This window comes from Nilaparvata lugens, chromosome 11 (assembly GCF_014356525.2).
Source record: "Nilaparvata lugens isolate BPH chromosome 11, ASM1435652v1, whole genome shotgun sequence".
Lineage (NCBI taxonomy): Eukaryota > Metazoa > Arthropoda > Insecta > Hemiptera > Delphacidae > Nilaparvata > Nilaparvata lugens.
The window spans coordinates 39,333,904-39,359,408 of record NC_052514.1 but is presented as its reverse complement, the minus strand read 5'-3'; the positions used below and the strand labels follow the sequence as shown (position 1 = coordinate 39,359,408).

Sequence of the window (25,505 nt, the reverse complement as noted above, 5' to 3'; positions counted from 1 at the left end):
GCAGGATTTTATGAATATCAGGAGCACAGCCCCTTAGAAAGAGACCATACGAAAAAGTACTTTGAAAGAAAGCAAAGTATGTCATTCTAAGGTAATATTTGGGAACACATTCCTTCAATCTACGTAGGAGATACAAAATTAATTCGGTTTAGCTTAGAACATACATAATCAATATGAGGGCCCCATGTTATTAGTCTTTAGTCAAGGTGTGAACCAAGAATCTCCATATCCCTCTCATCTACTTGTCACAAGCATATAGTGAGTCCCACGTTATAATGGCAGTGTTTGATTAGCGATTGTATTGCTATCCTTGTCTATCATTCAAAAAATCGGATAGCACTATCTCTCTTTCTCGCTTTACTTTGTTGCAAGATCGCCTTTTAAAAATGTAGAATTGATAGTTAATTAACAAAATCGTTCATGTTAATTATGAAAATCGATTATGAAACTATTGAAGAATATAATTTCTTCCTTGATAAAATATAATTGATTATTTCAAACGAGAACAAACAGTTAATATCACATCAATAAACCTGTATCAGCTACCATCTATAGAAGGCATTGCAAAACTGAGGATCGGCAACGTTGTTTTCCTATCTTTCTTCACTGCCACTATAACGTGGACCTCACTATAGGATCATTCCTTGTGTCCTTACATTACAAAATAATCTAGTTTTGATAGACGTTGTAGCCCACTTATTTCAGTGAACCTACAATTTTGAAATGCAGGCTGAAACCTCAAAAGTTATTGAGATTTCCCAGATTATTTCTTGACAACGTTATGATTGTGAATCCCTATGATTTATTCTTGTTTCATCAGGCATTATAAAAATTGCAACATAGACCTACGGTACTTATTTTAGTGAAAATAAAATTGAAATACAGGCCTAAATCTCGAATTTCACTGAATTTTCCCAGATTTTTCGGACAATAAAGTTACGATTTTGGATCACAATCTTTCTTGTTCTGACAAGATTTTTTGGCAACACTTTGTTCATCTCGCTGTTTCAATAGATTCAAAATGGAGGCGTGCATCTTTCGACGCATGCTGAGGTTCTCTTTGGCAGTAGTGAAGCAGAAATCACCGTGTCCAAATCGCATAGCTGAAATTTTCATTTTCATCACAACGTTTGGCAATTTTGAAATCATATACTCCGCGTCCTGAGGAAAAAAAAAAGAAATTCATGAAACAGGAATAGCACCTCTAATTGAATTCCATTTGAAATTATACAATATTATATAATTGAATATAAATAGAAAACAAAAAAGAAAAAACTCTATAATGTGGAGATGATTTATTGATTGATTATATGTCTTTATTAGGGCGGAGTTAGGACTCCTGATCCTCTCTGCCACACAACCGCAAATGATGAGATGATGTAGAGTTTTCATGGAAAAACTTGTGAAGATGATACATCAAGCTATACCTGTAGAAAATGCTATAATATTGAAAATATTGAAATTTTGAAAATATTGAAATACCTGTAGAAAATGCTATAATATTGAAAATATTGAAACTACTGGAGAAGAATTGCAAGAAATGTAGTAGAATTATAAGTTTAATTGTTAAAACCCTGGTTTTGTTTTACAGAATTTGATTTATTGAATGAACAATAATTACCACAATATCAACTTCTCAACTAAACAAAAAGTATTCGATTTACATTAGTGTTGCTATCACCTTGTCTTTCTTTTAAGGCTGTGCAAAGGCCAAAAATAAACTTTTACTCGTGATATTTTTCCAAGTTTTTCGATTTGTATATTATCAAACTATCAAAATGAAAGTGATTTCTCAAAAAACATTTTTTTTCGATCTTTAATTTTTGAGATATGAGCGACTGAAGTTTGAATTTTTGGGACAGAACATTTCAAATTCGCTAAGAGATAAATCCATGAGATTTAAAGGATGGATTCTCCATGGTATTGTTGATCTAGTAAAACAAAAATTTTCTGAAAATATCAATTTTTGGAAAAGTTATTCAATTTACTAAAAATAACCAAAAATAACTCAACTAAAAGTTATTTTTGTTTTACAACCAAAAATAACCAAACTAAAAGTTATTTTTAGTAAATTGAATAACTACCTATCTTCAGAACTGATATTTAAAAAAAAAATATTTTACTAGATCAACAATACCATGAAGAATCTATCCTCTGAATCTCATGGATTTATCTCTTATCGAAATTGAAATGTTCTGTCCCAAAAATTTAAACTTCAGGTGCTCATATCTCAAAAAGTAATGATCAGAAAAAAAATGTTTTTCTAAGAAAACTTTTTCATTTTGATAGCTTGATGATATACAAATCAAAAAACTTCGAAAAATATCACGAGTAAAAAGTTTATTTTTAGCCTTTGCAATGCCTTAACAAAGCAGATATCATCATTATTCTCTAGCTCTACAAATCGTTTTACAACCATGTATTATTTTTAATTAAATTTATCAATTTTACTTGAAAAAATCACTTGTAAATATGGTATAATACCATGAAGAATCCATCCTTTAAATCTCATGGATTTATCTCTTACCGAATTTGAAATGTTCTGTCCCAAAAGTTCAAACTTCAGTCGCTCATATCTCAAAAAGTAATGATCAGAAAAAAAATGTTTTTCTGAGAAAACTTTTTCATTTTGATAGCTTGATGATATACAAATCGAAAAACTTCGAAAAATATCACGAGTAAAAAGTTTATTTTTAGCCTTTGCACAGCCTCAAATGATAGACAAGGCGATAGCAACACTAATGTAAATCAAATACTTTTTGTGTAGTTGAGAAGTTGATATTTTGGTAATTATTGTTCATTATTTATATTGTTCATTCAATAAATCAAATTCTGTAAAAGAAAACCAGGTTTTTAACAATTAAACTTATAATTCTACTACATTTCTTCCAATTCTTCTCCAGTAATTTCAATATTTTCAATATTATAGCATTTTCTACAGGTATAGCTTAATGTATCATTTTCACAAGTTTTTCCATGAAAACTCTACATCATCTCATCATTTAAGGGTTAACAAAGCAGATATCATTATTCTTTTCTAGCTCTATAGATCGTTTTATAACAATGTATTAATATGAATTTACTTGGAAAAATCACTTGTAAATATGGTACACAAATGAAAATCTGTTCATATTTGTCTATAGACTATATTCCTTGTCCTCTTTTCAAATGAGGAGCCAGAAATTTTCACAAATTCAGCAAAAATCAGGCAAAACTTACTTTTTCGGACGCGAATTCATCTGCTACTGCGTAAAACACGGCTACAGGCGCTTTAATGTTGTTTAAATTGTATGGTGTTGGAGCTTCATGTCCCCAAGCCTTCATGTTCCTCTCACGTGAACCGTAATCAAACCTTTGAAATGTTCCTGATAAATGAAATCAAAGTTTGAAAGTATGGTATCAGTCCACAACCAATCTATAATATATAATAAATGAGAGAATAGGCTCATACACGTAGGGGATAGGAAATTCAAGAATGATGCATCATCACGTCTGAGCCACTGGACTGGTTGACTTTCGAAATTTTGCATATAAAACTGTAAATTGTAAAAGCCTGCATACAGTATATTTTGTATACAGTATATTTTGCATACAGTATATTTTGCGTACAGTATATTTTGCGTACAGTGGACAAAAACAAGGTTGAAGAAGCGACTGGTAACCCTAGAAAATTTTGGTCGGTTATAAACGAAATCTCAGGTCGTATAGATAATAGTAAATCATTCCCTGTTAGTGCATTCTCCCGCCCTGGTGAAGTCATCGACTCTCAAAAAACTAAAGAAATTGCCAACCAATTTAATCAATATTTTGCCAAAGTTGGGACAAACCTAGCAAATTCTATAATAACCCAGGATGCACCAGTAGTGAGAGATGATGAACATGCTGTGGACTCTGAATTTCAGCTGCAACCGGTCTCAAGGCAGGAATTGGAGGAGGTAGTGAAGAGTTTGAAAGGGCGATCAGCTCCAGGTTGTGATGGAATCCCTACTAGAGTGATTAAAAACAATATTGACATATTAATACATCCTATCCTACATATAGTCAATCTAAGCATTCTGGTTGGACACTTTCCTTGCGCTCTCAAAACAGCCAGAGTAATACCTATTTATAAATCAGGCCCCAAAGGCATATTCTCCAATTACAGACCTATTTCTTTGTTGGCAACATTATCTAAAATAATCGAAAAGTGTATAAAAATACAACTGACGAAGTATTTAAACGAGTACAATCTCATCTCCAACTCACAGTATGGTTTTCAAAAGTCCAAAAATATATCTGATACTCTTTTCAATATGTCTAGGGCTATCTCAAGTAGTATTAAATCAAAAAGAAAAGTACTGATAACCTTTTTGGACTTGGCAAAAGCCTTTGATACAGTTGACAGGAGAATTTTAATAAAAAAACTTGAATCATTGGAGATAAAAAATATCTCTCTCCGATGGTTTAAGAGTTACTTTCACAATCGACAGCAATCAGTTTGCATAAATGGTGAAAATAGTGATAAAGAGAATGTTGAGTATGGGGTAGTCCAGGGAAGCACCCTTGGGCCACTGCTATTCCTAATCTATATCAACAATCTGTCAAAATTAGTAGTTGAAGGTGAGTTGTATCTGTTTGCTGATGACACAGCACTAGTGTCTACTGGGAGCACTTGGGAGGAGGCCTACATGAGTGCTTCAATTGATTTGTCAAAAATAAAGAACTGGTTTGATCACAATAGCCTTACAGTAAATGTGGAAAAACGAAGTTTATGCCAATAGTTACAAGAAATCAAGCTGATCCAGGCTCTCTAATACTAACGATGCATTCTTGTAATAATCCCAGGTCTGCTGGATGTAATTGTAGTATGATTGAGCGCGTTGATCATTACAAATACCTGGGCGTTGTCTTGGATTCCAAGATGAGTTGGGTACAACATGTCCAGTGTGCTAAGAATAGGCTCAGAAAGCTGCTTCACGCATTTTCAGAGCTTAGTAATGTTCTGAGTGTGGATCAGTGCAAAGTAGTTTACTTTGCCTATGTCCAATCTATATTACTATATGGAATTCTAGCTTGGGGAGGGGCTTCCTCCTCAGTCATTGAGCCTCTCGCAGTCTCCCAAAGATCAATTATAAAAACAGTTTTAAAGAGAGACTTTAGATACCCAACAATACAGTTGTTTATCGAATTTCCCGTACTGAATGTTAGACAACTTTTTATTAAATCCTTGTTGATCCACATCAAAAAATACAAAACTGAACTTCTGGGAGAAACAGTTAACCATAGCTACTCAACTCACCACAGATCCAATTACAGCTTTGAGATACCTCAGCTGACTCACGGCTCTGAATTGACAAATCCTTCATACCTGGCCCATATCTTGTACAGAAATGTGCCAGGGGTGATTAGGGAAGCAGAGGCATTTAGTTTGGTAGTGTTTAGGAAGAGGGTGGACAGGTGGCTGTACCAGATTGGTTGTGAAGCTTCAGAAGAACTACTCCAATCTCGTTATGCTTGGTGACCAACACGACTCCAAGGTTTCCAGACAATTGATTGGTATTTATTTTATCATTGATATAACCGATTTGACTGTTTTGCCTTTCTGGTTTATGATTTTTTTTTCATTCTCTCTTCTGAGAATTTCTGGAATCCCTGCCACTGCGGTCTTCAAAAAAATATTGTTTTTTCTTCTTTATTTATTCTTTTAATCAATCAAGATATTAAGTACCTATACTTATTCCTACATACATATTCCTACATACTCATTCTTAAATATACATCAGCACAATATATTATCTATTTTATAATTAGAATATTAATAATACATCCATAATATAAGTGTATTCTCTATTATTTACTTCTATGAGCAGATTAAGCTTATTATGTATAAAGTGGAACTCCCCCCCCTACACACAGATGGATAGTCTAGTAGGGGGATTCCAAAATATGATGTATATTGTATTTCTTATTTGTGTATTATGTTTTTTGGAAATAAACTGAATTGAATTGAATTTTATTATATGTGAACTAGCTGGCCCGGCGAACTTCGTACCGCCAGACAGTTAATGCATCTCATGACAAACTTTAGCTGGATGCACACCTGAGGAGGCGCGATGCGACATTTTGCATCAATGTGCTTCTTGCTTATTTGTTTGAATGGAAGAACTCACACTCACTGATTCGGACATGGCATGTAACAGTGTGATAAGGCAATCTCCATAAGATCAACACTTTGTATCACCAAGCCGTGCCTCCTCAGGTGTGCTTATAGTCTTTGCTCAATCTGATGCACTATATTTTTATGAAAATTATCCATCAATCAGTATTTTATATCTCAATATGGACTTCCTATGTGCTAGGGGAAATTGAATGGTATATCTCCTTGCTGCTGATTCTCCCGTGCATATTCTAAATTTACAGCATTCCGAGCTCTACGACCCAATTTTGGACGTCGTTCGCACCGCGGCATTATTTCATTTCATTATTTATTCATAGACAAAAGATTCAATGCAGGTAAAAACAACAGGCATTCGCCCAAAACTGCTTTTAACCTTAATTTGGAATACACGGTCTAGAGGTTATGTAAATAATAACTTAATTCACACACTATTTTGAGTCCAAAAAATGTATGTACTAAAATATTTTTGGATTTATCAGATTAATTAATTTCAAAATATAAATACAAACCAAAATCTTCCTTCACAATCACAAAAAAATATTAAAAATTTCACTCAAATCCACAAATTATACTCATGTTAAAATTTTAAACATGTTAAATTTATTATTAGAGTTGAAATTTTGTAAATCAGTAGAAAGAAAGAAAATGGAAAACAGATCTACCGACGGCTGTCGGATGACGCGATGATTATAACATCTGATTTTTATTTCTGTGTGAGGCCAGCTCACAAATCTCCTCCCATAAGGATTACATGTAAACTTTGAAGGACCGTAGGAAAGAGTCCTGAAGTAGGATTATAAATTTGATAGACCAAAAACAATCCTTGATGCGGATTTTATATCATGTTAAAATTTCAACTCAATCGGTGCAGTACTTTTGGAGTTTTTGATGCGTACACAAACCAAAATAACATTTTTATATATATAAAAAATTTGTATTTTATATATATATATATATATATATATTATATATATATATATATATATATATATATAAGATATATATTTGGAAAATATATATTTTAAAAACCTATGTATTAGAGACCAATTTTTATAGGCAAGAGTATGGAGTTTACACTTGAAACTTGCATACTCCTCATAAATGATTTTGAAAGTTACAAAAGGATTACATAAAAAATTTAAAATAAGTTTTTTGTGTAGAACTAGCATATTATCTGAGCCAAACTCACCTGATCCAATATTTTGAAGATAATGTAGTAAGTTTCTGGTAGAAGTACCGTCTGGAAATATGTCTTCACCAGTCACTGAATTAACAAACTTGAAAAAAGTAAAAACAATATTTTTAAAATCTCAATGTTTAATAATTGAAAAACGATTTTAAAATTGAATGTTTTCAATTACTTCGAATACTTCTGCTATTGCAAGTACTTGATTTTTTTGTTGAATCATAATAATATTATTCATTCATGAATAAAATAAAATTGGCATTTGAACAATAAATAAGAATGCAATATTTCATTTCTTTCCATCTCAATTCATAATTTTGAGTGTAGAATAGGTACTTTGAGGTTGAGTGGTAGAGAGGACTTAAAAGTCTTAACTCCGCCTAATAAAGAATTTTTTCATTTCATTTCATTTTTTTTTTCATTTCATTTCATTTTTTTTTTTTCATTTCATTTCATTTTTCATTTTCATTTCATTTCATTTACTTTGAGAATTTCAAAGTGAATCACAGTTCTAAGTAGAATTCACTTAAAAAAAAAACTTCACTCACATGGGCTACTTTTTAACAAATTAATAAAACAATATAAAAATCTTGAAAAATGTTCCACATTTCAACTTGAAAATGACCCAAGTTAGGGTCGAAACTAGTTGTTGAACTATTTTTAAGTTGTTTAAAAAATAAAGGGTACTTCAAGATTTTTATATTGTTTTATTAAAGATTTCACTTTGTATAACTTACTCCATGAAGTTTACATATCAATTTATACTTTTGAGTGTAAATCACTCAATTTAATTCAAATGAGAAATCCAATTCATCATAAATAGTTCTACTAACAGATTTTATGGATTGGAGTGAAATAATTGTTTATCAGTTTTCATAAACAAGACTGTAACAGAATCTGATTCATCATAAATAGTTCTACTAACAGATTTAATGGATTGGAGTGGAATAATTGTTCATCAGTTTTCATAAACAAGACTGTAACAGAATCTGAATAGATTTCATAATCATAATCATCATCATCATCATCATCATCATCACATCATCATCATCATCATCATCATCATCATCATCATCATCATCATCATCATCATCATCATCAACATCTTCATCATCATCATCATCATCATCATCATCATCATCATCATCATCATCATCATCAACATCTTCATCATCAACATCTTCATCATCATCATCATCATCATCATCATCATCATCATCATCATCGTCGTCGTCGTTATCATCGTCGTCGTCATCAACAGGCTATTGCCTGTTCAGACTTATGGTACATAATGATACTTCCAAAAATTAAAAACACTTCACTTCAACGGGCTACTTCAACAAATTAATAAAAACAATATGGAAACTTGAAGTAACCCTTATTATTTAAAATATTACAACAACTAGTGCCGATTCTAACTTAGGTCATTCTCAAGAACTTAAAAATTCCTCTTCAAATTGTTTTTATTAATTTCCAAAAATTAAAATATTTTGCAGCAAAATTGTACGTACCGGTACCATATAGGCTACAGTAGTTTATTAAAATTATTAAGATATTCTCTAACTGTAACTCACCCAAGTTACAATCTCAAATGTAGTCCTGAAGTAGGTGTCCAAATCTTCCATTAGAATTTGATGCTTGGACATTCCTTTAAACTCTCCTCTAGGCAGAACTTCAACCTTTTTTTGGCGAATATTTTTCATCTAAGAAAAATAAGTACAGAAATCTAAAATATTTGAGTTAATTCATTCATTGCTCATGATGAATTGAATAAATGTTTTACTCTATTATACCAGAGACAAGAAATATAGTGCCTTATGCTTCCTTTATCTATGATTATACACTGTCATTACTGTGATTGATTGAGTACTTTATTTATGTAGATTACAATATATACTGGCTTATACACTTATATACAATAGCTTACAATGCAGCAAAATTATAGATGAATTTACATAATAGAGACTAAGAAAATAATTATTGAACTGTATATGATATGAAAAAGCAATATGTGATATAATAGCTATAGATGATAATTATATTGTTATGCATCTACATAAATTGGCGGAGCTTTGGACATATCAATGTCCATTCTTCGGAAAGAATATTAAAAAATATCCTCCCCACTAACTCTCTACCAAAAAACTCTCTACTGTGGTGAGATAAAAAATAATTTATCCCAATAAAAAAATAATTTATTGAAAATGCTTTTCTTGCTATTTTCACTAAAAGTTTTTAAAATAAAAAAATAATTTATTGAAATTGCTTTTCTTGCTATTTTCACTATAAGTTTTTAAAAATGTATGGATAAATTTTTAAAATGTAACGTGTATACACAACGTTACAACAAATACGTGGATTTTTGAAGGTTCTTATCTTATTCTGTATCTGTTCAACTCTATTAGTTTAATTTCCTTATTTTCCTCTTTGTTCATTTAAAATATGCATTTGCAGTTATTTCACCCACGAAGGTTTTGCAGCCATAGGAAAATTATTCAAAGAGTGTATCTTGTTAATAGAGGGCTTCACTACAAACTTTTAACATTGCTTTCCTCATAAAAGACATCAATGCTTTTAATGCTGACATCTTAGGGTGGGCACACACTAGTTTGTCAAGACAAAACTAGTCACGATTAGTCACAATACTTCACATAGTTGCTTATGAAGCAACATACACAGATTAGTCATTGCAATTAGACATGTCTTCATAAGCAACTATGTGAAGTATTGTGACTAAACGTGTCTTGTCTTGTCTTGACTATTTGGTGTGTGTCTAGCCTGAGAGTGAATGTTACTATAATTTTCATAGTCTATGCTCCAATTTAATTATATGCTCTGAACATGACCAACTTTTTTGACTATTAAATATATTATAAATTTTTCACTTTTTGTGTAGTTGAGAAGTTGATATTGTGGTAATTATTCATATTGAATGAAAAAGACTAAGAAATTGTCAAAAAACCACTGATTTACTGATAATTAGAAAGACCGGTTTCGGTTATTACACCATTGTCAATCTCTGATGAGTTTATCAGAGATTGACAATGGTGTAATAACCGAAACCGGTCTTTCTAATTATCAATAAATCAGTGGTTTTTTGACAATTTCTTAGTCTTTTTCATTCAATATTATAAATCATTCTCAAGATATTCTGTCGATAACTACTGTTTGAAACTTTTATTTGATTACAGAAATGTAACATTTTTCTCATTCAAGAAGGTGTGGAAAGTTGGAAATTCTAGACTTTGGTGAATAATATGAGAACTATCTTACAAGTGATAAAATTGAAGGAATGTCTGTAACTCCCGCATATATCTAGTTCCTTTTTCGAAATTCGGGGAAGGATCAGTTTTGGGCAGTGCCTGTTGGTCCTTCCCTACAGTAAGGTCCACGTTATAATGGCAGTTTTTAATTAGGAATGGTATTGCTATCCTTGTCTATCATTCAACAAAGCGGATAGCGCTATCTCTTTCTCACTTTCCTCTGTTGCTAGATCGTCATTCAACAATGTAGAATTAATAATTAATCAACAATATATTCAATCTTCATTGGTACGAAAATTCATTACCAAATTATTCAAAATTATGATTTCATGCTTAATAAAATATAATTGATTATTTTAAACGATAATCAATAGATAATATTACATAAATAAACCTGTATCAGCTACCGTCTATAGAAGGCATTGACAATACAGAGAATCAGCAACGTTGTTCTTCTATCTTCCTCCACTGTCATTATAATGTGGACCTCACTATATAATAATACTCATATAATAATAATGCTCCAATTTAATATTTTATGCTCTGAAAATGACCAAACGTTTTTGACTAGTGTATGGATCAAAATTCGGGGAAGGATCAGTTTTGGGCAGTGCCTGTTGGTCCTTCCCCAAATCATTTTGATAAACTGTGTTTTGTGTATATAATTCAATAAATAAATAAATTTACTGTTTTTAGTGGAAATTATACTGAATATGCTAATGATAGTAGATTTTAAGCATTTGCACATTAGCCTACCTACTTTATTCATTGATTGATACAATGTGTACATCATCAAAATGATGGGGTGATAAAAATAAGGTAAACTTGTGCTATTCCTCTCCCCAATTTAGATAAGGTTACACTAAGTGTAACTTTGTACACTTTGTACACAAATGTAACAGAATAAGTCTTATTCTGAAGGTCAAGTCTTGTAGTTGTTCACTTTACGAAAACTTCAGTTCTCAATTATTTTCTCAAAGTGGATTTTTAAATTTAGATGCTTCAAAACCAAACATAGAATGAAAAGTTCACATTATTATCACTAAAATAGGAAATATTTACATATTGAAGATATAATTTTGAGGGACCAAAAAAGCTTAAAGCTGCGTTTACACCAAAGTTATTAGCAAAATTTTAATAACCTAATCCTTATAGATTCTATTAGATTGAACATAACTTGCCCTACACATGATATAACACATCAAATATGTGTTTGTCAAGTTCCGTTCAATCTAATAGAATCCATAAGGATCAAGTTATTAACATTTTGTTGGTAACTTTGGTGTAAACGCAGCTTAATTCTAAAATTTTCGGTTAAATTTTTAATTTTCAATGTTAACTCAATCTATGAAGAAACGATTTCTATCAATAATTCACTAGCTGTAAACTAAGTTTATCAACTGTAAACTGAGTATGCCAACTGTAAACTAAGTTTATCAACTGTAAACTGAGTTTGCCAACTCTAAACTAAGTTTATCAACTGTAAACTGAGTTTGCCAACTCTAAACTAAGTTTATCAACTGTAAACTGAGTTTGCCAACTCTAAACTAAGTTTATCAACTGTAAACTGAGTTTGCCAACTCTAAACTAAGTTTATCAACTGTGAACTGAGTTTGCCAACTGTATAAACTAAGTTTATCAACTGTAAACTGAGTTTGCCAACTGTATAAACTAAGTTTATCAACTGTAAACTGAGTTTGCCAATTCTAAACTAAGTTTATCAACTGTAAACTGAGTTTGCCAACTCTAAACTAAGTTTATCAACTATAAAACTCGGTTTACTGAAATCCCAGTTCAAAATTTGGTTCACCTTCCGAAAACACAGTTTACCAACTAAAAATAGGTCCACTAACTGTTAACAGAGCTTAACAGTCACAATCATAATATTAGGTCACACTTAACAAGTAACGTAATTTTAATTGAAAGGATTTGAGAAGCATATTGGGAAAACAATCTTCATTCATTGTACCGGTAATTATAATAATCACCTTAAGGCTGTGCAAATGCTAAAAAACTTTCTACTCGTGATAGTATTCAAAATTTTTCGACTTGTATATCATCAAGCTTACAAAATGAAGAAGTTTTCTCAGAAAATCATTTATTTTCGACCATTACTTTTTGAGATATGAGCGCCTGAAGTTTGAATTTTTGGGACAGAACATTTCAAATTCGGTAAGATATGAATCCATGAGATTTAGATGATGGATTCTTCATGGTATTGTTGATCTAGTGAAACAAAAATTTTCTGAAAATATCAATTTTTGAAAAAGTTATTCAATTTACCAAAAATAACTCAACTGAAAGTTTTTTTTTGGTTATTCTTAGCAAATTAAATAACTATTTCAAAGATTGATATTTTCAGAAAATTTTTCTTTTATTAGATCAACAATACCATGGAGAATCTATCCTCTAAATCTCATAGATTCATTTCTTACGGATTTTGAAATGTTCTGTCGCAAAAATTCAAACTTCAGGCGCTCATATCTCAAAAAGTAATGATAAGAAAAAAAGGATTTCCTGAGAAAACTTTTTCATTTTGATAGCTTGATGATATACAAATCAAAAACTTTGAAAAATATCATGAGTAGAAAGTTTTTTTTATTTTTTGCACAGTCTTAAGACGTTGATATTGTCAATAACACTATATATATTCTAAAATTAATTCATAATTAATTTATTCGAATATTAGTGTTGTTACTTACAGTGTAATCATGTGTGTACTGGTAAATGTAAGTCGAGTTATTGAGTACAAAGTTCCATTTAGTCATTCTGCCGATTGGAGCCAAACTTATCATGGTGTTGATCTTCTTGTTGTAGCTGGGCATAGTGGATGCCATCACATAGAACATTGTGGTTCCCATTGAGTGGCCGATGTAGTTCAGTTGCGGTTTTCCAGTTTTATTGAGTATGTAATCAATCATGGCGGTTATATCTTTCTGGCCCATGTCGTGCCAACTGAAATTTCAAAAAACAAAATATCATAGTTCATTATTCTAAAATTAAAATTGAATACAGTTGTTTATGAAATAGTATTATAGTACCCTTTTTTGAAATTAAGATTTCAATGTTATACTAAAATTGAAATTGAACAGTTGAAATAGTACTAGCCGTCAGGCTCGCTTCGCTCGCCATATCCGTCTAGCCAGGGGGCTCCGCCCCCTGGACCCCCGACTGGATCGTCCAAGAATGAGACCAGCAGGCTCGCTTCGCTCGCCTGCATTTTTCATTTGAGCATTTTTATCATATGTTAGGACGATCCAGTCGGGGGTCCAGACTAAATGTCTGGCTAAACGGATATGGCGAGCGAAGCGAGCCTGACGGCTAGTAATATAATATTCCCAGGAATAGCTCTGATTGGAGTAGCAGTGCCCTATCAATTTTTCCGCGATAAATGCATTTCAATCTTCAACTTGGTGCCAACCTAACAAAGTCAACTCAACTTAATGCCAACCTGACAAAATTATCAATTTAGTTACCAGTTAACAACTGTTTCGAAGAGGTACTCTCTCTAGATTAAAGTTCTATATTAGCATATGGTATGGACATTTTTCAATTATAATTAAGAGATTGGAATAAGAAGAATATACATGCTAAAAGACGAACTTGAAACCCTTAAAACTACTCTTAGAGTTAAAATATTGCCAAAAGTTTTCTTAGTGCGCCTCTAAAGGGCCAACTAAACATACCTACCAAATTTGAACGTTTTTGGTCCGGTAGATTTTTAGTTCTGCGAGTGAGTCAGTCAGTCAGTGAGTGAGTGCCATTTCGCTTTTATATATATATATATATATATATATATATATAATATATAATATATATATATATATATATATATATAATAGATTATGGTACCCTTTTTGAATTAATAATATAAAATAATAGATTGAAAACACAAATCAGAACAACTAGCTTCGACAACTATTGAGGCGAGGCAACTTAATCACAGCAGGTTCAAACAGATTTCAAACATGAAAAACCCCTTTCACTCAGTTGAAGAGTTCATCGACATGAAAATGAATGTAAAAGATTTCAATACCTAGAATTTATTAATATTACTGTTATCGTGTTATATGAATAGGATTAATATACCGTAGATGTTTTTATGAATAAACACCTCTGGATATGTCGTCCAACATCCAGAGAAATCATCATTATTATTAATTATGAATTGTCTTTTTTACACTTTTAGAAGATAGATAGATACATAGATAGCCTAATTGTTTTCATCTTCTACACTATTGATTTTCTACTTTTAATTGATTAGGTGTCTTCATTTTCATAGATAGAAATAAATAGCCCCGATTAAATACATTTTAAGAAGTAAATACAGTTGATAAAATGATACTGAAAAATACAAAATGGAGAGAAATTGATTGATTGATTGATTGATTGCCCTTATTGAGGTCGGAGTTAGGACTTCAGATTTCCTCTGCCACATAATCCTAGATCATCAGATATCAGAGGAGCAAAAATATTTTTCTATTTTTCATACTCATATATTGAGTTAATCCTACAATTCACATTTTGATGGAATGAGGGATTAAACAGTATTTTTTATAAATTATTGAGAGTGGAACGGAAAAATATTATTTTACTCTTCCATACTTGTATCATATTGATTATTGAGTTGATAAGGGCGAGACCTTGTTAAGGTAAGTGAGAAAAAGGCGTTTTTTAAGAGTTTTTCCAGCCGCAAACCCAATCAGCCAATCAGAAAGCTTCCTGCCCTGCCAACTCTGAAAATGCCGTCTGTAAACGCCTGAAGATTTTCTTTACCATGAATTATAAGGTTTTTGATTTGAGTGGCCACAATGATTTTATTAAATTTTGATGAAAACAATAAAAATGAATGACTCATTAATGAGATCATGATAGAATGAGCTGATAGTTTCATGTATTGAACAATACAGTAAAGTCTTTTACTACTTTAGTCTTATAAATAGTATAAGTCTATTTTATTTATTTACTAATAGTATATAAATAGTAAACTGTTCATTTACATACTAAAAATTACTTACTATTTGTATGTAATATAAGTATATAGTCCATTATACAGTATGATGTAGTGAATATAATTTTCAATAAATAATAAATAATTTCAATTCAATGGAAAAGATGAAAATTATATTTGTATTTATTAGATTGATTTATATCAGTACAATATTGTACACTGTAATAACTTGGCTATGTAATGTAAGTTAATATGAATTTGATGATAAATAAGTTTTATTTTATAGATGGAAATTACTGAGTTATTGCATTTATTCAAATGCTAATAAATTTATAATTATGAATTATTACATCATTTAATTTGGATTTTTGTTTAATAATTATTAATTCATTCTCTGTTTGATATTGTAAAAAATTCATTTGCTTGGTTTATGACAATAGTCTTTCAGATTTCCTTTGAACAGCAATTTAATTACTCATAAAAAATGATAAATTTGCTACGACTGTGAAATAACTATCATGATAACATCTAGTGAAATATAATATTAATGCAGCTTTTTATAGCTTACAAGAGTTCCTTTCAGATTGAACTAGCTTCAAAGAATTAAAATATGACGAGTAATTAGAATAGGGCTGTATTATCGACTTATATGTTCACTTGACTATTCAGGGATTGGTGATTTATACACTTTGACTGTTCTGTACTGTATGCAATTGAGTATTCATAAAGGTGCGTACAGATTTACGCGCCGCGAACATGAGCAATTCACTTTTAATCAGCTGATGCCAAGCTTTTTATAACTGTATCTTACCGTTTCTGTAAAAAAACAGATATAGTCAGCTGATTAAAAGTGAATTGCTCATGTTCGCTGCGCGTATATATGTACGCACCTTTAGAATGACTTGTCTTTTACTCCCTCCTGGAGTCTCCAAGACGAAATCTTAAAAAAATAGTATAGCCTATATCATAGAGGAAATATAGTATAAGACGATGTCCCATGGTATAGGGCGTTTATGTTCTAAATTCCACAGTTAACTCAAGCCGATAGTCCTTATAGTAGTTCTTATTGGTGAAGCTATGTGACGCTGGTAGTCTCGCATACTTTGCCCTCCTTACACTCTCATCCGAACAACACACTTATGGCCAGTTTCCGAGCTCGGGATTTAGCTAAGTCCTAAACTTTAAACAGGTGGAGTCAGAAAATTAGCTTTCCAAAAAGGGTCGTAGTTGTAGTTTTTATAACAGTCGCAGCCTTTATTTCCTCACTATCTATAATTGGAAACGTTTTACCTTGACAAAATTAAACATTTCTAAAAAATTCAAAATAGCAGAAACTTTACACTATTTTCTCTTTATTTTATTTTGTGTTTGGTTTTCTATTTTCTTGAAATTTATTTCAAACGTGACTTTGACAATGACTACGACTACGCCCCGTTTCGGAAAGCCAATTTTCTTACTCCAGCCTGTTTAAAGTCTAGAACTTAGCCAAATCCCGAGCTCGGAAACCGGCCCTAGGAGTTGACAGTAATCGGCTTGAAATTATGGAACATAGACGACCTATACCATAATATGGGATATCTTCTTATGCTATCGTCTTTTCACTGTGATATAGGCTTAGGCCTATACTAAATCATGATAGGTAGTTATTTTCAAATCGTTGCAAATTCATTATTTTTTATGAGTAATTAAATAAAATTACTGTTCAAAAAAAAACTGGAAGACTAGTGTCATAAATCAATCAAATCAAATTTATTTCAATTTTTTACAGTATTAAACATAATAAAAATCAATAATCATAGTTATCAAATGAAAATCGAAATTAAATGCTGTAATAATTAATAATTACTCGTGCCTCGCGCTCGGCAGGGGGCGAAGCCCCCTCCCTCTAGGGTTGTCAGGGGGTAAAATTTTCGTGATTTGGAGGTTTTCCCGTAGCCTCCAGTGAGTTCTCCAACTGATTTTCAGGTGAGTTCTCCGAGACAATCAGCCGTACTGGCTGTGAATTTTCTGTAATTTTTTTGTCTTTTGCAGCTTTAATATAATAAGATTACTCTTGATTGTTATCATGATAGTTATTTCTCTATGCCTATATTGCGTCAATTTTTCACTTGCCTGTAGTTCCAAAACTCAGAGCTGTTAGGTGATATTCTGTTATGTGCTCTACTGTAATAATTTCCTCTAATATTCCCAAGCCACACATCCCAGTTGTCTCGAGCTAGTACAAAACCTAAAAATCAAATAAATTATAATTTTTCAATTATCCAATCAGACTACAGTATTATACATTTCATATACTGTCAGCATTAATTGAATGAGAAACATTCATTTGTTTGCTTACAAATTGCATGAAATGCTGACAGTTCAAAGCGAATCTAATTATGTTAATTTCACAAGTACAGTTACGTTTCAGATCTGAATTACTTGAATGACTTGTTCTTGATTTATATTGTGAGAAACATGGAAAATCATCTCATAGTCATAATCTGAAATTGAAAAGATTATTAGTGTGTTGCTTTGGAGAGAGAAAACAGAAAAAAGCTTTTGATAAGATGCATGAAAAGCTAAAATGTGTGTTTAAATTGTATGTGAAAGACTAACGTTTATTCGAAACTGTGCTATAAATATATTAACTAAATATTATTTTTCCTTCTCAAGTCCTATTCTTACTCTATTGTCTATTAACTCTATTTTATTTTTATTTGTTTTCTTCCTTATTTTATCATCATCATTAATTTATTTCAATTCAATCGGCCTCATTTCGCCTCTTCTTATAATCATATTAGTACGGTATTCAAAAAATTGTGTTTACTATTTTATTTTATTTTTTCATTCTTATTTTGCATCAAATATATTGTGACTGAGGTAGTTGATGCCAATAAGGCTCTTCATGGATTCATTCTGTGAGCTTTTGTATGTAAATAAATAAATAGATGAATAAATAATATTAGTTACCTGTATTACCACTATAATAATATACCAGAATAATTCAAATTAGGAAGAAAAATAGCTCAATGCTTGTTTCATGATTTCTCCCAATGTTATCCACATCTAGGCCCGGTTGCAGAAAGCCAGTTAAATTTGAATCATTATTGAATGCCACGAGAACCAATCAGAGAAGACATTTTGGAAAAGAAGGCTTCTTATTGATTATTGTGGCATTTGATCACAATTAAAATTTGACAGGACTTTGTGCAACAGGAGCTTTTAGTGTCACTGTTGAAAATAATAATCAAAGCCCGGTTGCACAAAAGCCTGTTGAATTTCAATCATGATTATTGAATGACTCGAAAAAAAATCAGAGAAGCCATTTTGAAATATAGAAGGCTTCTCTGATTGGTTCTTGTGGCATTTAATCACGATTAAAATTCAACAGGATTTAGTGAAACCAGGGCTTAGTGTCGCTGTTGAAAAATAATAATAGAGGATAAAAGATGAGCGTTATGCTTACCGTTGTTGACAAAAAAAAAAAAATACACCATGATTATTAAACATTTATTTGAAATTTATTTTTATAACCTGACAATGGTGGGATCGCCGAAACTAGTAGTAATAATCTGTATTCTTAATCTACTATTTTATTAATTTTAAAGGGTACTATAATTCTATTTCATAAATACAAGAAAGTAGCCCTGAATTCATACATGTTAAGATAAATAGACCAATAAAATATTTTTTTAATGTTAAAAAACTTGGGGTTAATCTGTACTATAATAAAGGAAAGAACTGGCTTATACACGTACAGGGCAGGAAAATTATATTTAACACATCATCACGTCTGAACTACTGGACTGATTAACCTTGAAATTTCGCATATAGATTCTCAATTCACCGAGGATGGTTATATAGTGAGGTCCACATTATAATGGCAGTGGATAAAGATAGAAGAATAGCGATGCCGATTCTCTTCATTAATTAATTATATTTCTACACTGTCAAAAAAATAATTGGCATCGTTTTGGACCTAGAAAAGGATAGTACCACCGGCTTTGTCGAATGATAGGCAAGGATAGAAAAACCAAAGTTGATCAAATACTGTCATTATAACGTGGACCTCACTATAGACTTATTTTAAATTTTTCAAGATTTCAGTGGATCAAGTTTTCAGTTCGTCAAGTTTTAAAATGGAACCTTTCAGAACATGAGCTACCTGCAAGTGAAGAATAAAAGGTGATCGTTATGTTTACCGTTGTCGACCAATGAAATGATTTTCAATTTCAAACAAAGTGGGAACAATAAAATACAATCAATACTATATTTCTAATAATTTTAATATTCTCACCTAATCCATCGGTATCAACGAGGAAGCAATCAGACGACATGAGCAAACCATGCTGAATCAGCACTGGATGATTGCGCTGCTGATCTATGGTCTTATTACTTGATGACGTCACAATGCGGAATAGTGTCAGCACATATCCATCCAGTGTTGCCACTTTGTGCACTTCCGGTGTGAAGCCGGCTGAACTGATCCTGTCTGCCTGCAATCGGACAATGATTTTAATTGAGTCGGACAATGATTTTAATTGAGTCAGACAATGATTTTAATTGAGTCGGACAATGATTTTAATTGAGTCGGACAATGATTTTAATTGAGTCAGACAATGATTTTAATTGAGTCGGACAATGATTTTAATTGAGTCGTGATTGATAATGAGTAGAAAACAATAATGAAATTAATGTTTAATATTAACCTTCCGGCAGTCGCGCCCTACTCAGTCACACGAGCAGTCGCGTGTTGTATTTTGTACAACATCCAATCTTCCAAGTTTCATGTACTCTGTTTATAGTCAAAACATATTAACTAGTAGTTCAGTGAACAGTAGACCTCACGTAGTATTCTCATCCACAATTACCTGATTGAAACTATAGACCTTATGGAAATACAGCAATAGACTGGCTTCTTCACACATCTGTGTAATCACTTGTCAGCTGATTTATGATGAATTATTCTATTGTCTGACTTTTACTCTAATATTGGCGTATGAAGGAGGCTCCTTTTTCCTTTTATATTATCCTTGAAATGCAAAATTTCCAAAAACCTTGTATATACGTCGACGCGCAATTAAAAAAGGAACATACCTGTCAAATTTCATGAATATCTATTAAATGCGCAACATATAAACATTAAGAGAAATGCCAAACCGTCGACTTGAATCTTAGACCTCACTTCGCTCGGTCAATTAATTGTATAATTACTTTTTCCATATTCTTGGATTATTTTACACCTATGAACATTTGGATGATTACCATGTCATAGACCAATAAGGTACATCAAGCAAAGCCATCAACTCTGTGTTATTGGTTCATTTACAGTCCCCGTATACAGTCTTTCCCTATCTTAAGCACAGTGCGACTTATGCACTGTCGCGACTAAATGGCACCTAAAGACTGAACCATTGCTCGGTTGATACTGCAACTCAGTGGAGTGATGGGGGGAAAAGTTTTGGAATGCATAGGTGACTCATTCACTGACACCACCCCATTCAATAGTTTTGTGCAGCAAAAAACTGACACTGTTGTACTTTTTACAACAGCGCGACTGCCGGAAGGTTGTGGAATAGATAAAAAATCATGATCATATGATTGCTATGCAATTCTGTACTACGAATAGTGAGGTCCACGTTATAATGGCAGTATTTCATTAGCATTGGTGTTGTTATCATTGTCTATCATTCAACAAAGCAGATAGAGCTATCCTTTTCTAGCCACGCAACGTTGTCAGATCAGTTTTTCCAATATAGAAATATAATTGATTAACAAAATATTTAAAGTCAATTATGAAAATATATTATCATTTAATCAATGAAAAACATATTTTCTTGAAGAATTGAACATAATTAGGCGTATGCCTTAACAGGTTTTTTCCTGTATTGTATTAAGTGTATTATTTTGTATACAATATTGCATAATAGTATGTTATTATTCAATTGTATTTTTTTTCTTGAAAATGCTTTTTTCTTGAAAAACTATATATTCAAATAGAACTGAGATTTCGACAAACTGAAACCCTCCCAAACATCTGATTAGTGTTTTTCCAAGTGGAAAGTCCACAAACGACGCAGCCTTCTCTTGTATAGGCTCAGAACTGGTATATATGAAGTCCTGATTTTTGATTTTATGGTGAGGTCAAAGTTATAATGACAGTGAAGATAGAGATGAACATCGTTGCCGATTTTCGGCCTTCCCACTGCCTTCTTCTGAGAATAGCTTATACCGGTATATCTAATATAATATTAATTGTTTATTGTTGTTGTCAAATATATTGTGTTCCTCAAGAGAATATATTTTTCAATGACTAAATAATAAATTTCCATGATTGAGATTGAAATTTTTTATTAGTTATATTTGAACATTGTTACAAAATAATCTGGCAACGTTGCTGATCTAGGAAAGGATAGTGCTATCTGCTTTGTCGAATGATAGACAAGGATAGCAACACCAATGCTGTTAATCAATTACTGTCATTATAACGTGGACCTCACTATAGTGATAGCAGATGGAACTTAATGCACCTTAAACATTAGTCATACAATTTGAAATGAGTAATTTAATTAAGATTTAAGAGATTGATTGCATCATTGAGTATCTAGTAACGATGATTTTCCAAAGAGTTCGAATTATTCACGTGACAGAATTTAGGGCTTATCAATCTTGTTTTAATGAATCTTATAAACATAGTTTTCCAAAAAAGCTTTGAAGAGAGACAGCAACTTAAAAGTAGTCTAATTTATGAGAAGTTATATCATAATAATTCATAATCTCTAATATAATAAAGGAAAGAATTGTACCCTACGTACAGGAGGGTACTTTATTCCGCATCGTCCAAGAAAGGAGAAATTCAGGAGATTCCTCCTATATGTCGCTCCTCATATTTTTAACCTTTTGCCTAGTGAAATAAAGGATGCATTACGCTTGAATAGATTCAGACACTTGACCAAGAGTTGGCTATTGGAGAGGAATGAAGTGGAAACATTGTTAGAGATGATAGATTAATTTATTAATTTTATTATGTATGTATGGCATATCAACACACTCAAATTACCAGATTGCATTATTCAAGCTTCAAGATTTTAATTCAGCTAGATTTATTTCCTATATTTTATAGCTTTATCTAATTACCGTACAGTCTTATTTAGCATTATCTCTCATTATTGTTCAAATTTTAACTTGATAGTTTCTAGTACTGGATCTGATCATATTCACAATTCATATTGAAGTCATTATATTTTTAGTTTATATTTACGTTCTATCCATGCAGAGCTCTGCTGTTTTATTTTTGTTTAATTCTTATATTTGTTTAACATTGTAACCATACTAATCAAGAGAATAAGAAATGCATATGGAACATGAACAACCCCACACTGTTTTTGTATTACCGGTAACTCAGGGGTTGTTTAAAATAATATTTTCCCACTATTTTTAGTTATATATTGTAATTTTTTTTGGAAGAATAAATTTCAATTTCAATTTTGGAAGAATAAATTTCAATTTCAATTGGCTTATATACGTAAGGGATGGGAAATATATGTGTGACGCATCATCACATCTGAACTACTGAACTGATTATCTTTAAATTTTGCTTATAGATTCTTAATCGTCCGAGGATGATTATGGGCCTATTTCAATCTCTTTAAGATTCCACTCGTTCAAGTTTTCAGTTTGACAAGTTTTAAAATAGAAACTTGCGGAGCAAGGGCTAACTGTTAGTCAGTTATAAAAATATGCCAATTCCATCGAAATTCATTTTTAAATAAAAATATGCCAATTCCATCGAAATTCATTTTTTGAGATCTCTACACATCATTCTTGATTCTCCAACATGATAATGTTTTATACTAGATATTGAAATCGAGTGACGACACTACTGTACCGGTAACATTATAGATTTTTGGCAGCAAGAACTTGTAATTTGAAAAAAAACTTACCGAGGTTCTAGTTATTTGCTGACAGCTACTGGTGCTAAGAAGTACCAATCCAATAGTTAAACCCACGATGATTTTATATCCAAAAATACCTCATGACGACACTGCACTCAAACTATTCAACAAATATCGTGATTTGTTCAAAATTTTGAGATTAACCCACCAGCCTACAGTTCAATTAACTCATCGATAGTCCACTCAAAATATTGTTATTGATTAACAATATCAAGATTTGATTGGAACTGATTTGATTTACTCACAGAATAGGCTACCGTAGATCAATGCAAAATATTATTATTCACTGTACAATACTAATTTTTCATCAATATTGTGTGTAGAATACTCAACACAATACTTGTGAAATTTGATTAATATTTCACAGAATATTTGCTGCAGTACCCTCAATCACTCCCGCAAATTATTGCTAGATAAAAACCAAACAATCTAAGCGAGACTAGAACTCTATACGATAGCAGATCAAAACTGAAAGATTTATATCCAAGATGAGATTATTATCTATTCTCGAAACATGTTAAAAACACGTTACAGAATACATCAATTTTGCATGCGTTTTTGTCAGATGACCTTGTGAGGTGTACAGAGGTCCATGTTTTGTCATTCAACTTTACATAATGGTAATAATCCACATTTCATCAATTTTTATCGATATCATTCCATGTTGCTTTTGTTTTACGTCGTTACTGCATTGCTTTCCAATCTGCATCATCAATTTTTATCATTAGAAGCGCTACGGTATTTGACTGACTTCAACTTTTTAATGGCAAACTCTTTTGTTGGATAGCTCGTGCTGAACGATGTATAGTTTTTTCAACGATATAATCTATTAAACATATTTTTGCCAACCTCTATTCTCGTTGTTACCTCTAGAAGGACGTTCATGTATTTTTTGTGATTGCAGACAATTTAATTTTTGTCGTTTTTGTGTACTACACGATACGGTAGCTGTAACACTTCATTAAACTTGTTTCCAGACTGTTTAGAAGGTGTCATCTATATCTAACTGCCAATTACATGACGTATTATTATCATAACCGAGACAGAATAAGTCTCAATTGCATTAATTAGCATGTCGTATGCCGGTAGTTTGAAATCTAGCTGCAATTTTACCAAAAAATTGAGAAAAGCTGTTATAGTGAGACTCACATTTTAGGTGCCAGTATCAGTTTAATGGAAGTCGTTGATATTTAGCATCAAGGAATGCTGACAGTTGAAAGTGAATTTCACTGGGTGAATTCATTCAGGAAACTGTGAACTATTATAATCCTTAATTTGAAAGCCTACTATAATAATACTAATATTGAGTGACCTGGCTGGCTCAGGTCTGGTGTCAGAGTTTTCAGGTCACAACTGATCAATTTCAGGGCCTCTGACATGATCTAACGAGTGATTTTTAGGCAACCGGGACCGACGACTTAACGTGTCCATCCGAAACACGGAAGCCTACTGTAATTGTACCATTGAAAGTACACGGTAGTGTGAACGGTGTTTTTCAATCAATGTTGTCTGTCTCAGAAAGTAATATACAGTATAGATTTCATTATTAAAATTCACGTAGGCATATATTGTACTTTGAGAATTCAATAAATTGTAAAAAAATGTTTCCTCTTCTTGTGTGGGTCATTTATGAAGAGAAATGGGTCTTCCAGTAATAATTTTAATAAAATTATTATTTCGATAATAATCTTAAATAATTATTCCAATAATAATAATAATTAGGCTATTCTAGATATATTTATGAACAATTTGGTTTTCAATTCCAATTATTTTTCAACATTGATTTCATATTGTTTGACTATTTTCACGATCCATGTGGCATGTTTGTGGAAGATTCATTCTTATTTGGATCAATATTATACATTTTAGTTAATTACTGCTTGATTATTCACACTGAAAAACCGCATTAGTATTTTTGGCAAGGAATAACAAAACGGTCAATGAATCTTAGGAATGTTATACTTCAGCAGGGACCGACAACTAACGTGTCCATTCGATAACACGAACTCGT

At 31.7% G+C, this 25,505-nt stretch overlaps 1 protein-coding gene across 1 annotated transcript; it reads right to left on the bottom strand.

Annotated features, from left to right (window-relative positions):
* Nucleotides 1-559: 559 nt before the first annotated feature.
* On the bottom strand, nt 560-24,088 carry LOC111055838 (lipase 1). The gene is made up of 8 exons (XM_039438420.1): nt 23,483-24,088; nt 19,837-20,035; nt 17,670-17,784; nt 13,309-13,561; nt 8,918-9,046; nt 7,347-7,434; nt 3,220-3,365; nt 560-1,161 (listed from the first exon to the last, which is right to left on the bottom strand). The coding sequence occupies exons 2-8, from the start codon at nt 19,874-19,876 to the stop codon at nt 937-939; spliced, it is 996 nt and encodes a 331-aa protein (XP_039294354.1). The 5' UTR covers nt 19,877-20,035; nt 23,483-24,088; the 3' UTR covers nt 560-936.
* Nucleotides 24,089-25,505: the final 1,417 nt, after the last annotated feature.

Excerpts from the sequence above, each read along its gene's own strand:
- LOC111055838 (XM_039438420.1), bottom strand. The coding sequence starts at position 19,876 with ATGTCGTCTGATTGCTTCCTCGTTGATACCGATGGATTAG. Across the intron at positions 3,366-7,346 it reads TCTTCAAAATATTGGATCAG|GAACATTTCAAAGGTTTGAT; the intron begins GTGAGTTTGGCT and ends TTCATTTATCAG. Across the intron at positions 1,162-3,219 it reads ATGAATTCGCGTCCGAAAAA|GACGCGGAGTATATGATTTC; the intron begins GTAAGTTTTGCC and ends TTTTTTCCTCAG.